The following is a 25,137-nucleotide window of genomic DNA, read 5'->3' on the forward strand; positions in this document are numbered from 1 at the left end:
AAAAATTATCAAAGATAACAATATATATTTTTTCATTGTCTTGAAAAAATTCTGTTCTGTTTTGCCTTCATTTACAACAAAAATTAAATCTTGATCAAGCTTTACAAACAGAGAACACTCTGAGATCCAAACAAAAAAAGTGTACTGATTCCAATACACAAAAACAAACCCTTTGTTTTAGAAATTTACAAATGTTTTTACTATTTACATTCAGATATCTCCAAAGATCTGCCTCAGCCAGAAGTTTGGAAACAACTGGTGTGATTACACTTGACTGAAGGTTCTAGGTGGCAGTCAAAGTGTTAGCCTTGGCACCTTGCTATCACTGGTGACCACTAGCAGACTCATCATGGATTGAACGTGGCACACGCTGTCAACAAGATAGAATCACCACCAGTCAATAGCCTCCGATAGCCACTAGGATCAATTATGGCTAATTAAGATGATGGTACTGATAGTAGATTCTCCCTGAGGACCAATAAGTCTACATTATGGATGATACAGTAAACATTAGTATTTCTATTGTTTGTAATGCCAGTATTGTTCACCAATCTCGATCTATATACCCTCTGATGCATTCACCTTACCTCCAATATCACCCAAAACAAATAAATCAGTTTCATCAATATTTACCCTATTCCCCATACATTTATGATGTTTTCATTCATGGTTCAATTAGATTGATACAAGCACAGATAATACACAAGTATTCACTCTCATAATAAACCTCAGTCTTTCTTGCAATACAACTGTGCATTTAAAGTGATCAACTAACAGCCTTTTTGTTTGTTGCCACTGGGCAATCATTTTGAAGAAGAAATAATACCATCTCCCTGGCTTGACTGACTCCTCTCAATATACCTTGTGCAGAGAGAAACAGAATATTGAGAGAAATCAGATGCTAGATCTTAATACAATCTAAACCTGTGTATACTTGACTAAAATCAATACCAATGGCACATTCCTCATCCTGGGTCTTCCCTGATGAAAATAATTATTTTCAATTTCTAGGGGGGCTCAATCAATACTATGGGCTATTCAAAAGCCTGTCATTGAGGGCTCGTTCTTAATCTTTTCCCCATAAAAATTCTGAAAATGTTTGCAGCTTAGGTCATTCCAATCATTTATATTTTGCGACTAATGGTTAACCATACGCAAGTTATTTTTACAAATCAATTATTGTTCATCGTGATGCCTTTTTTTCCCCTTCTCTTTGTGTCACCATCTCTGTAATATCAAACGGACAACTGTTACCCAGGAAGGTCACCATAAAAAGCATCGTTTTTAGTCAAAATATTCCTGGGCATGGACTGCTTAAGTACAACTGAACCATTCGATCTTCCTGAAATATCTAACATAGTACCTTATAACTCTTATCACACAGTATTTGAAATTAACTAACTCTGCTTGTTATATCTTATTTCATTGATTAACAAAGTTATCCAAATCATATAACATATCTTGCCTGTGTCATAATGTATCACTCCTCACTTGTCGTCAGATTTAAATTTTGTACAAATTATCAATTTTGAAAATAATGTGTCTTAATATTCTCTGAACTTGATATTAAAAATTATGAATTTTGATTTTACCTAAGTTATATATGAGTATAACACTTTTGGATAGTTAGTGCTGTTTTATCAACTGCTCAGCCATTCATGAAGACAATGCTCTGGTCTGCCTTTAAAATAATTGTCCCAACATTGGTTTAGCCAGAAATTTACAACCAGATATGCTGCAATCACTTGCTTTTTAAAATCTGCTCATGACAAAATTGCATCTTTTTCTACGTCATGTTCATTCTCTATGCAGATGTCACAACCTTGATGTGAGGAATACATATAGGATCCCTCAGTCATGATTTGTGATGGTTTATGATTTCCAACACTTTCTGCCTTTTTGTTCCTCTGCCTTGATGAAGGGATAGTAACCAATACTGGATGAGAACCATATCCTTTCACAAATCATTATTGAGATTCTTTTTTATCACATGCTTACTAAACCCTGCATTTAACTAAAATTACCTTTTAAATTGGTTACCATTTAGATGCAATAGCTCCTATTATATCATTTCATTATTCAATAATGTATCAAATTCATCGTGATGTCATCACAGTGCAATATCAAAAATGTAATGCATGGGTTACTATACCTACGCATACTCTGGCATCTAATTTCTTTCTTTCGAATCTTAATCCACCTTCAATAATCTAATCTTTCAAATACTGGTACATATCCTCATTATGTAATAAAATCTAAATGGACTGAATGAGTCTTAGAGATGACTATTTTTGTACGTTCTATCGTCAGTGTCTATCCAGAATTTGCCGATGCGCTGCGTCTCACGGGAGCTAGAATTTAAATCCATAACACCGCCCCCTCTCCTCCCCCTGCTAGGTAAACAACATTAATTTGGTTGTTGTTTCCGTAATCAGCTCCAATTTCCCACTTCTTTGCTGTTTTTTTACTTCAGACTGTAGGCACAATGATGTGTTGATTTTCCTTCGTTAATGATCCTCCCCCCTTGTTTTCTGTTTATTAACAGTGATAGTTGATATTTGAATTATTTACCAAATTTAGTTTCTTAGGATAGGAGAGAGGGGGAGTTTATTTTGTTAACTTCCAATTTGTGTTCAGATGAACAGTTCAGCTATCTGTTAGTCCTAAACACACAGTAAATCACTCAATCCTCCACAGTTGGGCAAGACATCAGCCTTAACTTCCATTGTCACCAGCAAAATCAATAGGATTTACCTCATTTTAATAAAGTGGAGGATTTTACCTGAAGCTAGAAACATCAAACTGTTTTGTTATTTAGTGATGCTATAATAGTCATTGAAAAAGCAACCCTATTTTATGCTTTTGTTCTGAGTAGTTTAAAGTCGATATCTTATGCAAAACACAAATAAAGCCTCAAATTTACCTTACAAGAGAAGCAGTGAGCTTTCATAATTATGGTATCTTGCACAAATAAAACAGTTTATATTCAAATCAAGCCATGCAATAAACTGTGTATTTATTTGATAAAGCACACTTACTGAGATTTGCAACAGGACAACGTTAACAAAGCATAATAATGATACCATTACCAGTGAACACCTCTTGCTATATAAATGACAACCTTCGGCAAATCTACAGCTCCAGTCACATAAAATGGGATTCATATGTTAGAAAGCCAACTCACCTGGGGAGAAACCATTGAATTTGCTGAGCTGCAGCATCAAATGCCTGTCTGGAAGCCCATTGACGTAATCATTTTACGCAAGGCTTTAAGGACAGCATCTGCCAAAGCAGCTCTATTTACATAGTGTCAAAATGGACCGACCATCTTGTTTTGTATTTTTATTTGACAGGATTCCTTAAAATAAAAAATCAATTGCTTCTGACGCTCAAGATTGTATCCCTCTTGATAGGGTTTACAAAGACTGTGGGATGAACTAAGAGACTGTCGCTAACCAAGACTCTACACATATAAATGACAACTTATTACCTAGCCCTAGCTAGGGCTCCTCAAAAGAACCATGGATAAAAAATGTAATCAAATGATAGGAGCACAGGCCTAGACCACTGATACATTGGTATTAATACAATCACCGACAAGCAATATTTACTAAAGCTTTAACAATCACGATGTATCCACTTTAATGATAACTAAATTGACAACAAAATTTTTGGTTTAGTCGATCCTTAAATGGACCTTTTGAGCAAATAAACCATAAAAATCTGTACCCCCAAAAAATAAAAAACTTGATTAAAGTAAGCGCTTACATTTTTTGACAAATAATTCCAAATCCTTTGGCAAAATTCTTGTTTTGGTAAATCACAAGTTCCCCAAATCTTGGTTGTATAAGCACTACATTGTGAGGCCCAAAACAAGACACAACAGTATCTGCAGACCTAGCACAGAACTGTGAGTGTCTAAAGCAATACTGATCTAGCTAACAGTTATCTCTCTCTCTCTCTTTCTGTTGCCCGATTCTTATTGATCCAATTGGCTGTATTATGGTCAGAGGACCATGAACACACACGTCTGTCTAGAAAAACATTGCTTTTTACCATCAATTCAGCTCAGGTTTTTATCTATCTTTTTCCCTGCCATTAACATATTTCTCCATTTAAATATCTATTTAGTTTGCGGACCTATAAAATTATATAGGAGGTGATCGAAGGAATAAAATTAGGAATGTTAAGTATCTATTTGATAATGCTCATGGGATACAAATAATTTAATTAAAACAAAAGGATATAAAGCCATTTTAATTTTTTTGCAAATGTAAATACAGAGATTATATTTTGCAGTTTTTTGCTTTCTTGTAGTAGCACAAATTGAAAATTAAAAACAGGTTTTAAATGTAACTGTCAACAAGTAAAATTATCAATATAAATTCTTGATTGAATGATGAGCCAAAGTGCAGCAAGTAACAGGTACTTTAAATTGTCTGATGCACAAAGCATAAAAAGCAACGAAAGGAAGTTCTTTGCACCTGAGTGTTCATTATTAAAGTAAAATCAATTAGTGTACATAAATGGATAACAAACATTTTGAGTTATGAACATGCATTACAGTATTTTAAATCCATTAATAGTTTTCTTACATTTAAATCAGGAAATCTTGTTGGCAAAATTAAATTTTTATAGCGTTTTTATGGTGAAGATTGAGAGATTCAAACCCTTCATAAAAGAGATGAAGAAAATGCTCAAATCCTTACTAAGCTTATTGGTACTTGAAAGAAGTCCAGGCAATTTTTAATTTTAAAATGAAAAAGTGATGTCCTCGCTATCCTTGCTGCACTTATTTCACTCGTTGGTGTTAGATAATATTATTATACTTTCATGTTAAATACTAAAATCTGATTGGTATGGACGCAGTTGGTAATCAGTTCTATTACCCTCAGCATTAGCAACACACTTGGCAACCGGAAACACAACGAATTGTTACATGCGCGTAAATTATGCGCGTATGGTTCGCCGTAGAATTCATTTCATTTTTATATGAAAGCAATAAAACTTTCTTTAAAATTAAGACACTCAGTATAATAAAATTATTAGTGCCTGTTTGGGAGGGAAACTGTTGAAATTGACACCCCTCTAAAAGCACTGTCAACCTCCGCTTCGCGTCGGTTGACAATGGCTTTCTCAGGGTGTCAATTTCAACAGCTACCCTCCCAAACAGGCACTATTTATATATTATTATACTTTCATGTTAAAAAATGAAATCTGATTGGCTTAGACGCAGTTAGTAATCCATTCTATTACCCTCAGCGTTAGCAACACACTTGGCAACAGGTAACACTATATAAATTGTGCCTGTTTAGGAGGATAAGAGTTGAAATTGACACCCCGAGAAAACTATTGTCAACTGACGCGAAGCAAAGGTTGACAATGGTTTTCGAGGGGTGTCAATTTCAACTCTTACCCTCCTAAACAGGCACTTTTTTTTTTTATTATACTGAATGTCTTAATTCTACAGAAAAATTTACTACTTTTATATATAAATGACGTGAATTCTTTGGCGAACCGTATGCGCATAGTTTACGCGCATGTAACAATTCGTTGTGTTACCCGTTGCTAAGTGTGTTGCTTACGCTGAGGGTAATAGAACAGATTATCAACTGCATCTAAACCAATCAGATTTCAGTATTTAACATGAAAGTATAATAAAACGAATTGTTACATGCGCGTAAATTATGCGCGTACGGTTCACCAATTCACTTCATTTCTATATAAAAGCAGTAAAATTTTCTTTAAAATTAAGACATTCAATATAATGAAATAATTAGTGCCTGTTTGGGAGGGTAACTGTTGAAATTGACACCCCCTCGAAAACCATTGCCAACCTCCGCTTCGCATCGGTTGACTCATTGGCTCTCTCAGGGTGTCAATTTCAACAGTTACCCTCCCAAACAGCACTATTTTAATAGTATAAAATTATCATTAAAATAGTAAAATATTTATAATCATCATACTTAGAAGATGTAAAAATACTTGTATAAACTGGGATGGACAGTTTATACTTAGTCTACTTTTAAATAAAAACAGTATTGCAGTTAATTTTTAAAGTAGAAACTGTCAACCCAAATTTACAAACAATTGTAACGGTAGTACATTTGTACCGTTAATTGAATTCATTTAAGAATTTCTTAATTTAGTCACCAATTTTGTTAAAAAAATTGAAAATGAATATCTACACCTATGCCACTTAGTGCATGGTAACAGGTGTGTATCTCAAACTTAATATTAACCGTCTCTCATTTTTTATTTTTCATTGATTTTAAGCACATCATGTCATATCATTTCTCACTGTGTTTGTTATATACGTTGAACTGATACCCGGTACATGTAGTGCACATGTACCAAAGCATGCAACAAAAACATGGTTGACCAAACAGAGTATATTTTCTTGAGGTTTTTTTATGCACTTTGTTTATACTTCTCCTTTCAATTTATCATTTTTTGCTGGTTAATATTACATGGATAAATAAAATTCAGCATAATACTTCTTAAAATTCATTAAAAAAATTAACCAAGTCCAATAATATACCAGTAATAAAATGTATACATGAAGTGGTATCAGTTTCCATAAACATTCCATTTAATTTGACTTTTTATATAGTTGCTTGACAGCAGAACACAATAGTTCTAAATTACACCCTTCTACCTACACAAAGGTAATATCAGTATATTTAGCCTTCTAATTCGACTATCTTGGGTTTATATCAAGAAAGTATAGTACATCACATGATATTTGATAGGAACCTTAAAAGTGCAGATCTCCTATTAGCTAGACCTCTTTTATTATTTTCATTAATTTTTATGTACTATTTTGTCATACATTGCTCAGACTTTCCTTTTCATGCAATCACAATGATGATAAACACATATCACATATAAAATGTATACCACATTGAAGGAAAAAAAAAAAGATTTCGAACAATGGTAAAAAAAAAATTCAGGTTGGAAACAATGGTAAAACATAAAGTAAGGATGGGAATTCAGCTTCTTTCCAATGGAGATGTAGACCTGTATTTACCTTAACTCAGGTATAGTCACCCAGGTGCAGACATCATTATTGATGAACTTCATTGATTTTTACACTAAAATAAATTACATGTTCAGTTACAAAGCAAATAAAAATAAGTACAAAGCTCTTTGTGACAAACGGAGCGGAACATAAATACCCAAGGTCATTCAAGGCTGCAGCAGCCTTCTCATTGTGAAAAAAACAAAAAAAAAATCAGTCTTTTTTTTTAATTTTTAAGGGCATGCATCTTTCAAAAATCTTGAGTCAATTTAAAGTAGGGTACATTATTGAAAATTTAATTACCGTACCCTGATATCTTCAAATGCTATATCGATGCACATTCTGAAGTCATATCAATACTCTCTCATGCAATGCACAAACCAATATAGCTCCATATTTTCATAATTTTGGCTTTCATCTTTGCTTGATTTACAAAAGTGATAGATGAATTTCAAAAGTTCAAACACAGCCATTTCTAAATAAGGACGGTAATCAATGAACGGAATCTTATGTAAATACTCCAATGAAAACAGATAGTCAATCAAGAATCCAGTTTCAGCAGTAACCCACATTATTTAGCCATTACACTATTGGATGATGTCAAACGACCAGATGTCGCATCACACACTTTTCTCAGCCTTGTCGAGAACATATGCTTAACATCAACCTCAGAAACCTTTAATTTCGATGCACAATTCAGTAATAATTTTCCTTTTGCAAGATTGTAGGTACTCATTTTTTTTTGGTCTCTGTTTAAATGTTAATTTTAATGGCATTTGCACATTTTTAAAGATATACCCAATGTATATCTCTCAAGAGTCTTAAAATCATTTATAACTTAAAATCTTTTTATTTAGAACATGTATAAAGTTACAACATTTTCATGTGAGAAAAAAAAATTCTAAGCATAATCTAAACATATTAAAAAGAACTTGAGGGATTTTCATTGGTTTCTTCTGTAATTATTACACAATCACTTTTAATTATATCATTGCACATTGAAAGGTCAGGAAACATTGATTACTTAAAACAACGAACTGTACATATAACAGAACCAATTCATCAAATTCAATTACTGTTTCCTTAATGATGGCAACATTGCTGTGCAGTCATATATCACATCTTTAAAAATCTTTTATTTTTGTTTGACATTTTATGCATCTTTAAATTGCCACACCATTGAGTCAACAAATTTTTAAGGATATCAACATTTGATGTATTTAATTAGCAAGAAAGAGTATCTATTTGATATTAATTCCAAAAGGTTAAGTCTTCAAAATAGAAATCTGGGATGGGTTATTTATATAATTTCCTGACAGAGGTAATGTATTATAAATGAAATTTATTCTCTTAATTACCACAAATTAGATACAACAATTATTCCCCTTAAAACAATACACCATTTATATTTCAATGGGATGTAATTTTCTTCACTCGCATTTGATCAGAAGACGTTTTAATTTTTTTTTAAAGTTATACTTTGAAATTTAAAAGTTTAAATTATTATAAACTTAAAGTGTTATTTTCATTTTATGGAGTACTTTAAGTCTCTTTTATATTAAATATTGTCCCTTCAATCAGAGACATCACTTGATGTCCAGTCTTTAGTTCAGGTGAGCTAAAAACATTAGCTACCCCTATGTAGAAAGCTATTTTAGAGGATCATATCCCACTAAGCATGCTAAGCATGGTTAGTAATCCTAAGTAGACACTAAAATCTTCAGTCCACCTCTTGTCTGAAGACCATAAATTGATAACAGACTAAATATTAAGAATACATGGAGTTTATTCAATTTTGTTATTTACTTGATCAATTTATTTGTTTAATGCCATGCAAGCTTAACATAATTTTACAGCAGGTAAATAGGTTTACAGACTGTAAACTATAGTTTATTTATGATCATCTAACTGAAGTAAAATAAACAAAGTTCATCTAGATTTCACATGTGATGTAAATAAATCTTTGTGACTCCAAAACAGGTGATGTACCTCTAATATGCAAATAGTCAAGGCAAGTAAACAACAGACATGCAATGGCTATATAGCATTACATATACAGGTAAAGGTACAGGTAAAACAGGTAGAACATCTTTAAAAGTTCCAACAAACAGTAGAATTTTGTTTTGTTGCCATTAAATGTTAATCATTTTCTCTCTCTCCTCCCCAGAGTCGTTACCCTACCATTTTATTCTGCTCCAGACACAACAAAAGGGCATCATTTTAAAGGGTAAACACTCTAATTCAGAAGTTATTTCAAAGGGCAACTACTCCAAATAAAAAGAACATATACAGAACATGGTTTATGTCAAATAATATGAAATGTCCAGATAAGTAAGCTAATGATGACCATACTACCAAATATCATTCCCATATGTCGACATAGAAATATTTATGGCAGTCACATGACATGTTTAAACTATGAAAGTGTGGCATTTCAGTCCGAGAGCAAAGAAAATAATATATACATTCCCTTTGAAATTGGGCACCGTAACACTCAAGTGCTCTCCTGTCTGCATGCGGTTTAGGTATGTTGCCCTAGAGGTAATTTAATATATTATGTATCATATATTCCTCCAAGAAAACCAACTCAAAAATTGGATGCACTATACTCTGTCCCAAGATATCCTTGATTCACATTTTGCTTAACTACTTGATATTTATAAACACCTCAGGATTCAAACGATTTTTATTAAAACTTTAAACATTTTCCAAATTTTCTCCTTTGAAAGGCCCCCTCTAGCCTATAAGGTTTTGATACACGGCTAAAAAATGTGATGTCTACGGGGATTTCGTATTGCAACAGACCTGGATGATAACGTTGGAAAATTGGGCAAAATATTCCAAGAACTTGGAGAAGAGATGTCAACATTCCCCACTCTAATTCGCCGTAAGAAATCAGTTTCCGTTCCTGTGAGACTTTTCTGAGTGATAAATGATATATATATGTGTGAATAAAATTATCTTAGACATTTTTCCTTTCATCTATTTTAGTTGCACTTCTTTCACAGGTATGTGCATTTTTATTGAAAATCGTCAAATTGTGCTGCATAAATAACTTGGGACAGACTATAATATACCATTACACTCTGTCCCAAGATATCCCGGATTTACATTTTGCTTAATTGCATTATATTTATAAATACTTCAGGGTTCAAACGATGTTCATTCAAAAGTATGAAAAATTTCCAAGATTTCTCAGTCGAAACGCCCCTGTTAGCCCAACAGGTTTCAATACAATGCCCCCAAAAATGTGATGTCTACGAAGATTTTGTATTGCAGCAAGCCTGGATGATAACGTTGTAAAATTGCGCGATGTATTCCAAGAGTATTCCGAATGGAGTAAAAATGTAAACATTCCCCATTATAAATCTCCGTAAGGAATCTGTTTTCGTTCCTGTGAATTTTTCCAAGTGAAAGATGATAATGTGTCAATGAAATTATCTTGGAAATTATCCCTTTAAACTATTCCAATTGCACTTCTTTCACAGGTGTGTGTTTTTTAATTGAAAATCGTCCAAATGCACTGCATAAATATCTTGGGACAGACTATAACACTGTATAATGCAGTTTATATTTTTTATGCCAGGTGAGCTAAAGCACCCTTTGAAAAGATTAAACAGTTAAACTCAGCTGCTGTGTATACATATTTCAAAACAACCAGTATTGATGCTATTTGCTAGGCCTATAAGTCCGTGAAATAAATGCAACATTTTTTCGCCGTTAATTCTGATTATCTAATGTATTGTACTTATTATAGGCTATAGTACAATACACATACAAACCGTACTGGGGCGTTTACAAAACTCATGCAGCCATACCTTAGTGCAGTAGAGTCCCTGGAGCGGTTAGAACGCAAGAGCGATATCATACCTCATCCGTGGCATGCTTCTCTCACTGTCTCCAAATCACGGATGTTGGTAAATCTGCGTCAGTGTGCAACGCTTGAATGGTCAGGAAAATAAACATCCATCTCCAATACACTATGGAGGCCGATAAGGGTTATAGTTAACATGGTTAAAGGATGGTGTTCTTGTTGTATAGACCTGTCAAAGGTAGCATCAGCATCCCCCTTCACGGTTTTGAGGTTACGTTTAAGGGGGGGGGGGGAGTGAGTTAAGGAAAAAAAACTTTAAAGTTTGTCATTGGTGATAAGTTGACCCCCCCCCTCCTCCTAGAAAATAATTATCCTTTATAAGTTTTTTTTCTCTTCATTCTGTCATTGACAAAATGAAATAGTTTTAAAATTAATTAAAATTTTAAGATAAAAAATATTTATACCAAACCATTCCCCTTTTTAACTGTTTAAGATTCAACTTAACCTAGCTCCCCTCTTCCTCAAGAAAAACAAATTAAATCCATTTCTGTTGCATTTTACGTGCAAAAAATGTGTCATTTCCACAAGTAGCGGGCTCTATTCATGCGCGGATCCAAATTTTTTTTTCCGGAAGGAGGGTCCGAACGATATTTTTGTTTACCAATGGTTCGGGGCCACTTTTGTAATTTTGAATGTATTAATCTTAATAAGTTGAATTTTTATTGGGTGGAGTCCAGGGCTTTGTTTTACAAAAGAACTTACGACTTACGACCAAATTTTATTAATCGCCAACTATATAATCATGTATAATCAATGATTTATTCTTATGGGTGGAAAATATATCATTATGGGTATTAAAATATTTGTAAACAAATGGTTTTATAACAATTTTGTACTTTGAAGATCATTTTACGAGTCTGTAAATATCTATGACTGTGTCGTAAGTTCAGGCTTTTGTAAATATTGCAGCCCAGACCCCCCTGTGCCCCACCCCCCACCCCCGATCCCCGATTCGCAACTTGCGCTACGGTTCGTCTGCTTACAGAGCAAACGTAGAATTCATTATGACGTAATTGTTATAAATCAAAATGGCTACATGGTGATATCCAATTTCATAGTCCTGCACTTCGAGCAAACTTGTGATATTGCCCAAATATTCACCATACCCTTGGGTTTTAAAAACTGACGTCATAGATATTTAACCAATCAGACATCGCGGTGCGAGTTTTGAAGCGAATATGGCCGACATGGAAGGTAGTTGAAAATGGAATTATCGATGAAGCATATAAGTAACATAGATAGCTTTGAAAACGTTCAAGCTTTAGTAAAACAAGATTTAAGAGAACTTGGAATCAAGGTTCCCAAAGGAAAGAAGCTAAAGCGTCAGGGTTGTTTGAAGAACCAGGTATGTCGTCGTATATATTTTCCATTGTTTGATATATACACATGCATCATAATTAACGGACGTATAATGTTACTCAAATAATTTTCTATGAAAATATACGCCTTTGGTATAAAATATTTTTGTTAAATGTGCATTTTATATTTTTCAAGACATTTTAAACCTCAAACTGGAACCGTTAATCGCATGTTTCTATCGGTGCCTGAGGCAAGATTAACCAAAATCATCCAAGTAAATCATGTATATAAAATAGCTTCACTTCCCTGGTCATGCAACCTTCCCCAGATACAAGTTTATAATAATGCATATCAGGCTGAAAAACATAACAATGTTTTCAATGAATGAACCATGTTTGGAGTATTTATAAGAAGATAACCAATGCATTACATGCCAGTCAAAACTTGTTAAAATCAAAGAATATTATAAAATATCAAAAAGCTAACAAGGTGTACTATTGTTTACTTCCCTACAGATTTCATTAAGACCAATGTCTAAGTATGAAGTACTATACTATGTAGTTGTACTTTATTTCCCAGTATTTCCCGGGAATTACCAGTATTTCCCACCGTCCTGGGAAATATGAGTATTTCCCGCTTTTTTGCCAACCCTGATATCAGCATATGCTTACTAAGTGAATATTAATCTTAGTGAAAACACTTATTCATCAATGACATTGACTCTGTATACTATAGACTACTGGCGTGTGACCTGTTCTTGCCAAGTACCATTTCTCGCCAGTACATTGTGACGTCATTTTTCGCTTAAAATTTTGTGTTGTTAAAATGATGTCACAATGTACAGTACTGGCGAGAAATGGTACTTGGCGAGAACTGGTCGCACGCCAGTTAATGTACACTGAGTACAGGATAAAATCAAGATTCCGTTGATTTCAATTCCCTTCTTTTTTACATCAGATGGGAGTAGAATTATGTACATTCAGGTACAACAAGGAATGTTTCTGTCAACAGTTGAGTGTATGTGAGAAAATATTTCATAAACGTGAAATAAAACCCAAGTTTAATATATTTATAGTATAATTCTACGAGGGAAATTCCATCTTAATTTATGAAAGTATTAGTCCCTAACAACTAATCATATATATGCCCTCTCATAGTTCATTTTTATATATTTACATTTGCAAATATGTTTTCTTATATGAACCTATAGAATAGCGAAAACATTCAATTCTGTATTAACTTTTTCATGACTTCACAATGATCATAGCATGCGCTTATCGCTTGTCCCTTGGATTATTGTAAACTTAAAATCTCAGTAATTTTAACAGTTCTGGGCGATTTGTCTTTTTCAGACGTAAATATAAGTAATAAACAGCAATGTTGTAAAGTTCACCGGCATATGAAGTTGGTTGGTACATGATCAAATCTACCAAGAAGCCCTTTGGGCTTTACATGATTTGATCACGTGACCAACCAGCTTCATATCCTGAAGAACTTTTTAAATTGCTGTTTATTTCTTAACTGAAGAACATTGCAACAACATTTATCAGATTTAGTTGTGTATATTTGCAATAATCATATAAATAATTTATTTTTGAAATGTTATTGTATTTATTAATAAATGACATAACCATGATTTAGAACTGCTGATATATCATGCAAATAGCTCTATATTTATAAAAGGCATGTCAAACTCATTGAGTCTATTTGTCTAAAGTTGTGAACAACTGGAGGGTACTACAGAGAAAGGTTATAACTTGTTGAAAAGAAAATTTCTCTGATTGTTAAAAAGCTGACAAAACTGTTTTACAGGGAGATGGCCCTGGGGACATCTTCGGGAATTACCTGTCCATGGTGCCATGTGTGTACATTGCAGATTGTGGATATGTCCCAAAGTAAGCAATCGTCTCAACATAGTTAATTCCAAATAAGTGTCACAAGTAGTTAACAGGACTATACAACAGTACTGTCAATGCAAATTCACTGAAGTATAAAATTGACTATTAAGGAAATCAACTAATTTGACTTGTCAGACAAGAATAAAAAACCTTTTTTGAATAAATATGTGCATCAGATGATAGGAATTTTTTAATTCTGAATGCAAAATAATCCTAGCTTACCTAACAGTTCAATATTGACTTGAAGGTTTTTAGTGGATGCAGCATCATTGATTCATGAACACATTGAACAGGAAGGACTGTTTCGAAAATCAGGGTCCGTCAGTCGACAGAAGCAATTAAAGGTAAACCATAGATGCATCATGATTTTACTGGTAGTAAATCTGATAAATAGGATAAAGGCTTAATAGTTTGAGGCCCAGTTTTTATCCCCATTCTCTCTGTTTATATCAGCATATATTTACCTTTTGTTGAAATAAACTGTCACATGTGCATTTAATGGTTTGTCACTGGTTAAGTAATCAGTGCATTAATTGATTTTACAGCAATATATTGAGAATGGAAAGGGAATGCAAGATGCCAATGTGTATGATGTCACAGGTTTGATCAAGCAGTTCTTTCGGAAGTTACCAGAGCCTCTGTTGACCAGTGTTTATCATGATTCTTTTATCAAATGCTACAACATTGACCAATCAGATGTTTCAACACAAGCCTTATTGTCTCTGTGCCTTCTCCTTCCTGGGGAACATCTCAGCACACTGCGCTACTTTATGCTACTGTTGTCGGATGTTGCAAGTTATGCAGAACAAAACAAAATGGACGCAACTAACTTGTCAGTTGTTTTGGCCCCCAACATCATGCATCTGAACAGCAAGACTGAGAAAATGAACTCATCAGAGGAGAAGTTGCTGCAGGTCCAGACAACTATTGTGGAGATCTTGATCAAAAGTGCTGCACTGATAGGCATGGTGTCCAACGAGGTGTTTGAGAAAGCTTCTCTCATCACAGAAATATTCGGTACAGACGATGAGCTGGATGCTAGTTGTGAGACACTTGAAGAGTCCAGGGATCATCTCAAGAAGAAGGATAAACGAAGGAAAAGATCAGGGTCATTTCAAGGTATCATACCATGCTAAAATATGATGTGGTCATTATCAATAGTAAGTTTGTAAGTCTTTGGAAATGGATTTAAAATTCATTTCCTATACTACTGACAACAACCCTTTATCGATACTTGTGACAACAATATTTTTGAATAAGATACATAATAACATTAAATCAGATTCCTTTTAAGGCTCTAATTTTATTTTGTTTTTCTATAAATAGTTTTATCTTTAGTTAGGGAAATACATTTTAATCTGTTTTACTTTAATTAATTCAGGTGTTATCAGTACCATAGCTAAGAGTGTGACTAAGTGGAGAAGGAGTACCGATGGAAAGTCTAATACAAGTCAAGCCAGCAACATGAGCACTGTCAGCCAGTATAGCAACAAGAGTCAGATCAGCACAAAGGCAAACTCCAGCAACATACAACCCACGCAAACAGATTTCACAGCAGCAACCCCAGTGGTCATCCGCAAAAGAAAAGCATCTGGAGAAATGCCATTCTCAGCCTCTAAAAAGTAAGTGCACAGAACATAGCATTGATGTATTGTTGAAGTTATACGGTCTTTGAATAAGTTGGCACAAATTAAAGTAATTAACTTATTCTGAAGATTTATGATATGCATATTTTATTTTAGGAAAGCCATTTTAAAAAATCTGCCGAATCAAGCAACACTGGCAAACACTCCATACACACCGGCATCTACCATGAAGAAGTTGGATATTAATGGTGAGATAGATATCCAAGACCATCAATAGAAATGAACTTTTTTTCATCTGAGTTTTGTTAATGCATGCACAAATAACACAAATACAGAAAAAAGATAAGTTGTCTGTGCCTGACAGAGGAGCATTCAATACATAATGCTATTAAGTATGTTTTCTCCCTATAAACAACATCAGATTTTATGCAATGAAGCAAACATCAGTTAACTGGTGATTTTTTTATTTCACAGAACTGAAGAAGGCAGGTACATTAAACACTCCAAGTATAGCGTTCAGTAACAAGAACAAACTGGCCTTCAGTGCTACTCCATGTCAGAACAAAAATGCCAGGAAAAGACTTGGCTTATTTAGCCCTGCAAGCTCTAGAAAGGGAAGAAAGTATGTATAAATGCATAAATTGTTTGATTTTTTTAACTATGTATTATTTACATCATCTTCGCTAGCCAATGGTTTTTGGTCCACTTTGCTCCCCATAAACCCTTGGCGGATTTCATTACGAAAACTCGGTGACAAGCTCCGTTTTATGATTGGCTGCAGCTGCGAGTAGCTGATCCAATCGCAGTGCTTGTAAATATAAACTTTAAAAGAAAACACATGTGTGATCTTTGGTAAAACATTCGGTGCTTTTAACAAGTTGAGGCACAAGTTCTCGAGTACAGTGCCTCCCCAACGATGGTCTAACCAGATCGCTTTAAAAACCTATATATTTTACTGGGATTATACATAGTTCTGCAAACTTGTCAAGGCTCGCGTGAATGCATGGGAAGTAAACATGGCGAATGTAGAAGTTGCCTATCCTGTTAGTATATTCGTTCCTGCTTATGGTTATTGCTTTTAAAGGTTCAATGAGCTCTGTTTAATTTTATTTTTTTGGTTCGCATTATTCATGACAAAGATAAAGGGTTTTATGGCATGAAAGCTTTCGTATAAATCGGCGACTTTTTCACTCCCGTTACAGATCCTTACAAAACACTACAAATAAAACATTCCGTGCTTTCCCATGGTTATAACTTAATTCGTATTTAATAGCATCGTTAATTATGTTCCGATATTCGGTAGTCAACATGTTTTCAAGTTGTATTAATGCCATAGTGTATAAAAAACCCGTTGTTTAATTCGATTAAAATGTAAATATGCAAGGGGCGCAACTCAAGTTGCTCGCTAGATAGCGCCACCACATCACCGAGTTTTCGTAATGAAATCCGCCAAGGGTTTATGGGGAGCAAAGTGGACCGAAAACCCTTGGCTAGCGAAGATGTATTTACATGTATCTGGGTATTTTGATTTATCATTATGACTAACATTCATTAAAACTCCATGCATATCTGAAATTTATCTTCTATATCGCCTTTAATTTTGGAAATGCTGCTCTTGTATTTGGAGATATATAACTTGCTGCTTTACGTTTGTAATAATGTGTTGCTTGGCCCTGTAGATTATCAAGCTCCAGTATATCAGTTCCAAATGCAACCAAAAAGAGAGGAATTTTCAGAAGATTCAGTGGTGGCAAGGGAGACAGTCAGGTATACCAACTTGCAGAGCTTAGCCCAAACTGACTTATCATGCTTTATTTAACAAACAACACAAAAAAAGATGAAAAACAATTATATACTGACAATATCATTTATAATTGCTTTGGTACATGTAAGTATCAAATGGATTAAGAAGAAAGAAAAAAAAGTCCATGTTTCAGAGACCTGAAATAAAAACCTTTATTTTGTATGAAAGGTTTAGAAGAAAGTAAAATACTCTATATAATTGAATACTTGATAATTACAGTTGCTTTTTTTGTTTTTCTAGCCTGCTTCATCTGATATGTCAGAAAGCATTGGTCAGCGTCTAGCCGGGGAGGATGAGGATTCCAATGATGGAGACCGTTACAGCACATCAAGCGCTGGGCTAGATGTCTCCATCGCATCAAACATCGACCAATCAAACATCTCCACCTTTGCTCCCGAGCAGTCCATTCTTTCAGTCTGTGATGATAGGAATTCGTTGAACGATGGTTTTATTTGTCAGGAGGATGATGACATGTCCCAGGCAGACACCACCACCTTGTCATCTGTGTGTTCAGATGGCGCCATCAATTTGACCCGGTCCTCTAGTTGTGGGGAACCAGTTCGATCCTGTGTGTCCGATTCCTCTGTGAACTGCTCAGGTCTTGGATCGGAGTCGGGTGCAGACAGGTCTCATTCGTTCAATGGAAGTCTGAATGTAAGTAAAAGAACAAAGATCTTGAGAAGAGGACGCCCCAATTCACTGAAAGCTGGACTTTTGAGTGGAGAGCCAAGAAAGGTTCAGAATCTGCGGCGAAGTTTTGGATTGGATAAATCTGAAATTAGTGGCCCTATTCCTTTGTATGTTCCAGATGTTGAGGACATGGAAACATTGAGCTCAAATAAATCTATCGAAAAGGAAGAAGCTATCTCTATTCAGGAACCTATGAAAGATGTTAAAGCATGTGAGTTGTTCTTTATAAAAAGTCAGAGCAGCAAAGATCTCTCAGCAAGTAGTGAAACACAAGCATCTGCTGATGACAAATCAGGTGAGACTGAAAAATCCGTAGAAACAGAAGTTCCAAAAATACAGACTTGTGATAGCACAGACAGTCTACTGAGTGGACAACGGTCTCCCAAAGTCTCGCCAGAATCCAAGAAGAAAGCAATGCAGAGGTCCCTATCTACAGACAGTGGGAAGGGTTCAATGTTTGATGAGTCCGGAGTGATGGATGAAAACTCCAGTCAAGACACGGAGCAGTTTCTGGATGGCAATTTAGGAATGGATATTATTGAAGGAATCCTTAGTGCTGGAGCTCCCTCAGATGCAATAGATAAAAAATATGAGAGCGAGATCCGAAAGTCCTTGTCCTCTACAAATCTAATGAAGATGGAAAAATCAAGATCAAGTCTTAGCAGATCACACAGTGTGTACAATGCAGCCTCTAAAAGGCATCCAAACATAACCCCAAATCTACAAATCTCAAATGAGACTCACAGTCTGCTATCAAGAGCTGGTTACTTGTCAATGAAAGGAATGAAGAAGACTTCTGATGATGACTTCCAAGTCATGGGACCACCGCCGCCAAGGATAAAGCAAGCTGAATTTCATAAACCTAAAAGAGAAAGCATTTTGGAACTGAAAGTAAAGCATGCAGGAAGGGTGGCAGCAAGTATTAAACAGTTTGAGACAGGAAGCACTACTCCTGTGGTAGAAAAGGTAGCAAATGCTGATATTGTGGAGAGACATAACTCACCACTGCGATTTCCCAATTGTGTGTCGAGAAAAGCAGGAGCTTCACCTCTTAAAATACCAGCGATGCTTACCAGAAAGGAATCTCTTGCCAACAAGAAAAGTGATTGTCATCCAAGCAAGATTTTCAGTAAGGGTCAGGCTAAATTACCAATATCCACTCATCTGCTCAAACCAACAGAACAAGCAGCTGTTACAAATGAAGATGAATTAAATACTGAAACAAAACCAAGAAAGCCAAGCAGAAGGCCCAGTATTTATTATGCTAAAGATACTGATGCACCCAAAAGAGACCAGAATAAAATCCATGACACAACCATAGATGACAGTGTTTTTGAAGCAGCAGTAGCTACCCCATTGCCAGAAGAGCCAATGGAGACCTGTGAAAATGGTGATCCAGAGTCACTTAAGGAGGTTTCTTCAGCAGAATGCAATGATGAAAACTTGCCAGATAAAGAAAATGTGTCTTCAATGCAACTTGCCAAAATAGAAGAGTCCAATGATTCCATGTCTGAAACACTAACAGGAACTCCACTAAAATTAGAGACTGTCCCAGAAAATACCCCATGCACAAAACTTCCCAAAATTCTACAACCCCTGGGAGACAGTGTGATTCTACGGACTCCTGGAGGATTGACCCCTAAGCGTGTCCTTCAGAGGTCAAACACGTCCTGTTCACCAAGGTCACCCATCAAGGCTGTCAAGAGACTAGGCTCATCGCCAGGGTCACCAGGTCGTCACCTCAACAGACGACACTCAATGTCCCCCCGACGAGCCCAGCACAAAATTTCACTCCCATCCTCAGTCCCTCAGTATCTCCAGGATGAGATGAATGGGATGTAAACAGCACATGTTTAGAACTAGTTTCATTTTATGGGTTATTAACTTTAGACTTGATATAATAATGAAGTGATTATATCCATGTTTATAAAGTAGATGTGCTTCATTAAGCATGATTGAAATTACAGAGAAAAAAAATTGTATGCATGAATTATAATGAACTACAAACTACAGGGTATGTTTGATCCCCCCTCCCCATTCCCTAATATTTTTAAAGTACATGTATTTGTGACATTGTGCTACTCTTGTTTGTTTTTTCTTTAATGCAGCTTAAGCTACATGTGTTGATGAACCTTAAATTTTTATAAAGGAGCTTTGTAAATATATGTTGATAGACATCATGCTCTTTAATTTTAGAAAAAATTTATATGTATAGAAAAATATTGCCACCAATATTGTTTATTTATTTCTTTTAATATGTCGATTTTTACTACTTCAAAATATGGTTATGATATACAATTTTCATGTGTCAGGTATTTTTCAGAAATCGCTCAGTTCTCAAGATTTTTATGTTTTAATTATTTAAACATTTTACAGTCAATTTGAATTTTATCAGTTTAAATCTTTAGTATCAGAGATATAACTTGTATCTACTAGATTTGTTTTTTTATTACATTGAAACATTGTACACCTTAGAAAAAATACAGGGTTTTTTCCTTTGTGTAAATGGTTTGAAAGGTTATGCAAGTAGACTAGTATTCCAAGGGTAGAAAAGCAGAGGAACTATACATGTGTTTTTCAATTTTTTACAGCAATTCATAGAGATACCAATCTTTTATTTGCGTTCAAGAAAATTTCGCAAGGTTTGCGAGAGCCGTATCATAACAAATATTTTTTGCCGTGAACCAGTGATTCAATGTCTCTGGTATATTATTGTCCAGATAATCTACATTTTCATTGTGAATAATAGTTGCTGTGATCCAGTTTATCTTCAGTAAATTGCATAATATAGTCTTTGCAGATAAAAGTTGGTTTACAGTATACATGTACATGATGGTCATTAACTGTTAAATCAGTCATGTGTATTTGTTCCTGTTGAAAACTCTTTCTTTTAATAGAATATTTCAGAAACTTATAGTAACTGTTAAACAGCTACAGATTTTAAACATAATTATGTCTCAGTTCCTGGCCTCTCCCTTGGGTTACTTAGTCAGTGTGATGTAATGATTTCCTCTCTTCCCTCTACATTATTCTTCTGCTTTCTATAGATAGCAAGCAGTGCTTTCCCTCTGTCTCCTCTGTCCTCAAATCTTGTTATGGATTGTTTCAATATGATTAAACAGCTTTGCAAAATAAACCAATTCAACTACATGTATATTTTTACTTGTACATTTTGTGAGGATATCACATCAGGTAAAATATACTGATCTATTTAGCACATTCTTTTCCATGCAGTGATCATGGTGGATTATATGTTTAAGTCCCTATTTAAGGTGGTATGGGACATCTGTCATTATTATTGTGTATTAAAGTACATTATAAAAAAATACTTTCACTGATTTCGAATTTTAAAATTTTACAATATTTCAGCCCGAAAAAAAAAGTTTTAGAATTTTTTGGAAAGGTAAAACTTTTAAAATCCCTAGTGGAATTCAAACTCATGACTCACAGATTCGTAGTAAACACTCTAACCCACTGTGCTACGCTGATAAAGGACAATTACGGGAAAGAAACTATTAATTAAGTTATTGTTTATTTTAATAATTAGTGTATCACAACATGGAGGTGTCCCTTAGCACCTTAAACAATATAGCTCCCACCACAAAAACAGACGATCTGGGAGCTACAGTTCCAGACACGTTAAAAAGTTTTATGGTGCACAAAACTTTCCTATTGTGAATTCATAAGAAAATTGTCAAACTTGTCCAACTATCACATTATCTCTTCCTTTTCATGATCTTTGCCCTCAAAGATCAACAGAAGTGAAATAATGACAGACCAGGCCAAATCAATTGCAAGTGACAGATAGCTAGGTAGAGCGCTTCGTGAAAGATTCTGGGAGCTTGGGTTCAAACTCTGGTTTGGCCATTCATTACCACTCCCATCCTGTTAAATCATTTTAAGTTGTTTGAAATTATTGAAGTGTAGCTCTAAATAGTGCAAAGTCTTGTATTTAAATTGAACCTTACAAAAAAGGTAGAGGGCGTCAAGGATTCTTGCAATGCCTGAGAAGTTGTTTGACGAACTTGATGAAATGTTTGATGCTATAACTATCACTTTAATCTGAATAAATTGGAAATTAAAAAATGCTGATAATTACATTTAACAATGAACCACACTAGGTTAAAATTAAGAAAGATGATGCAAGTGTACCTCAAGAGTTATCCAAGTTTAAGTATATAACTCAAACACAAATATTATAATTTGATACTTTATTTACAAATTGCACAGTTCCCTTTTAGGGGAATAACCATCACAACACAAATCTGTTATTATAGATCTAAGTTGTGAAGATTGTTAAAAGTCACATCATTCAATCTAAGATATTATGATTAGCATAAATATATAAATATGCTCTCATTCTGTATATACATCCTTTCTAAATTTTCCATTCATACATCTTTTGTTCCCTTAAACATTGAATCTACAATGCTGTTTCTAACATCAACACTTGAATAATGGTGATAGATGATTTACAGGTTTTTGGGGACATATCTTTTTTCTTAACATTATCTGTAATTGATTTGCAGTAATAAAGGTTTTTTTCATGCAAAATTTAAAGTTGCCCCAAAAATATAATTGGAATGTGAAAAAAACACATGAATCCAGTTATAACATTACATGGAATACATTTCTACAACACATCACTATCAGATCATTCTAAGGATGAGAGCATCAGCAGTTGTTTGAGTACTTTAGTTTGACTTGTCTCTCTTATTTCACCAGCTAAAAACATTTCATCCACAACACTATATACCTGAAAAATAAAACCACCACATGGTGAATAATCAATATCAAAAATATCATGTATGCAGGAAAATCTTCATGATGGAAACAGTAAAACTGGTATATAAGCAGCATTCATTTTTTTTTTTATATCAGAAACAATACGGTAGTTATATGCTATAGCTTTTTTTTTTTTATTAAAATATCATTTCGTGTTCAAAGATAAATATTATCATTTCTCTTTAACTTGTTTAAGACAGTTTTTATGAACTTCGTATAAATCTAATATTAATACCACAAAATTTTATGGTATCAGCTAATATCAATGACTGTATTTTCTTTCCATAACATCAAGAGACAGAACTTTACCTTGTAAAAATTAAATACAAGATCCAACTCGCACACATTGTGGAAGTACTCATTTAATACTTCTACAAAGTTATGGATGGCTTCAAGGTACATTAAGTTGTTGTCACTGACATCCACGCATATGCAGAAATACAGCCCAGCATACCGTCTGTACACAATTTTAAAGTTTCGAAACTGTAACAGAAAAATATTATTTAAAATATTGAAAATCTTTGAATAAATATTGAGGACACATAAATATTTAGCATTTAATAAATTCAGAACATTACAGTTTCAATCACAGTGACATTGACCTTATAATAATTTGAATGACAATTTAAATTTGAAAAAAAAATAAAAACAAAACACTTAGCCAGTAATATTGGATTTGATTTAAATTAGATACTGGCTCAGTATCTATAAATAAAAGACATGTCAACACTTTGTTTATAAGGAGCATAGAGGGTTAGATTTTAAAATAGATTGACTAAGCATGTAAAACTAACAGATATGGTATGATCCATTCAATTCAAAATTATAAATAACATTTTTGTAAAAATCCACATTTTTACCTCTACAAAATTTGTATGTTTGGCATCTCTGACAGTAACAACTGCATGCACTTCTTCAATCAATTTCTGCTTTTCGTCATCATCAAAATGCATGTACCATTTTGCTAACCTTGTTTTTCCTGCTCGGTTTTGAATTAGAATAAATCGAATCTAAAAGAAAAAGATTGCACAAATTGATACAGTCACAAGTTTTACATGTTGTTAAGGCAGAGACAAAAATAACAAAGATTGGCAACTGACCGAAATCTCGTGGTCCCTATTTTAAAGTATTCCCAGTTTAAATCATTATATCTCTCTAATAAACAATTATATCGAAATATAAATAGCTAAAACCTATTGCCAAAACATTCAAAATATTATATTTTCATGAGTTTATGTCTTATAAACAGTATTAAAGAGAAGTTTCAGGAGGCAGTGGGCTACCCATCGTTCGAGATTTCGCCAATGTTTTATAACTGGCCAATTTATTTTCTATATATTAATCTTATTTTTCAATTTTTTGTTTCAAAAATGTCTAAAACCTATGCACATTTTTCATAAAAACAATATACTTTTGGTTTAAGATCATCATCTCCGTTTGCTAATAAGTAGTTCTCAAAGTATGGTTGGTCCTGTAATATTTTTCAACAACAAAACACACTAATGGCGGAGTTGCCTATCTATGTTATTTATGTCTCTGGTTAAGGTAAACCTGTAATTTGACAAGATACTGTAGATAAAAAATTTATTCGTCTGCCAATATTTGGTATCTTATACAGGCATACATGTACCAAACACACTACTGTGAAATCATTAGAATTTGTGGAGGGTAAAATTCCTTGAGATTTTTAATCTTTCAGTGGCAATATTGTACAGAATATAACATATTACAAATGGATTCAATGTACTAAATAATATTCAATTAATTTGTTGAATAAAAGTTTAACTTCATCCACACTTAACATTAACAGTTCAACTGTTTACTGATAGATTTCAGAGGCCAATAAAACTACTATAAACAGTATAAAGTTATGAACAGTGAACGTGGAGAATGAACAGAGATAACCCTTCAACATCCCATTCAGCAAAATCCTTTGTATATCCCCACCGATTAAGTTATTCAATCCAAAATTTGCTACCTACAAAAAGCATCTATCGCAATGATGCTATGAAAAATCACAAAATATAGGTAATCAGAAATTTTACCATTCTCTCTTTTTAACCGGAAAACGCCTCCTCTGACAGACGCATGCGCAGTTGGCCAATCAATAAATATTAACTTATTTCTGTAAGATAAAAATCAAATTAAAAAAAATATAGCCACAAATATGATAGACATAC

At 34.0% G+C, this 25,137-nt stretch overlaps 3 protein-coding genes across 5 annotated transcripts in view; 1 reads left to right on the forward strand and 2 right to left on the reverse strand.

Annotated features, from left to right (window-relative positions):
• Nucleotides 1–10,994, reverse strand: part of LOC128175408 (ras guanyl-releasing protein 3-like) — a 49,019-nt gene extending 38,025 nt beyond the window's left edge. The window contains exon 1 of one of the 3 annotated variants that reach the window (XM_052841016.1): nucleotides 10,840–10,994. The gene's annotated coding sequence lies outside the window, so the exon portion shown is untranslated. Of the gene's footprint in view, nucleotides 1–3,768; nucleotides 3,967–10,839 lie in introns of those variants that run through there. The other 2 variants (XM_052841022.1, XM_052841017.1) reach the window with 2 other exon arrangements.
• Nucleotides 10,995–12,066: 1,072 nt separating this feature from the next.
• On the forward strand, nucleotides 12,067–21,322 carry LOC128177617 (rho GTPase-activating protein 11A-like). Its single transcript, XM_052844406.1, has 9 exons — nucleotides 12,067–12,240; nucleotides 14,007–14,089; nucleotides 14,340–14,436; nucleotides 14,638–15,211; nucleotides 15,474–15,714; nucleotides 15,835–15,926; nucleotides 16,153–16,300; nucleotides 17,358–17,445; nucleotides 17,723–21,322. Exons 1-9 carry the CDS (start codon nucleotides 12,100–12,102, stop codon nucleotides 20,012–20,014), a joined length of 3,756 nt encoding a protein of 1,251 aa, XP_052700366.1. The 5' UTR covers nucleotides 12,067–12,099; the 3' UTR covers nucleotides 20,015–21,322.
• Nucleotides 21,323–22,368: 1,046 nt separating this feature from the next.
• On the reverse strand, nucleotides 22,369–25,128 carry LOC128175017 (AP-2 complex subunit sigma). Its single transcript, XM_052840385.1, has 4 exons — nucleotides 25,003–25,128; nucleotides 23,818–23,967; nucleotides 23,267–23,440; nucleotides 22,369–22,928 (listed from the first exon to the last, which is right to left on the reverse strand). Exons 1-4 carry the CDS (start codon nucleotides 25,003–25,005, stop codon nucleotides 22,827–22,829), a joined length of 429 nt encoding a protein of 142 aa, XP_052696345.1. The 5' UTR covers nucleotides 25,006–25,128; the 3' UTR covers nucleotides 22,369–22,826.
• Nucleotides 25,129–25,137: the final 9 nt, after the last annotated feature.

The sequence above is a fragment of the Crassostrea angulata genome, chromosome 3 (assembly GCF_025612915.1).
Source record: "Crassostrea angulata isolate pt1a10 chromosome 3, ASM2561291v2, whole genome shotgun sequence".
NCBI lineage: Eukaryota > Metazoa > Mollusca > Bivalvia > Ostreida > Ostreidae > Magallana > Magallana angulata.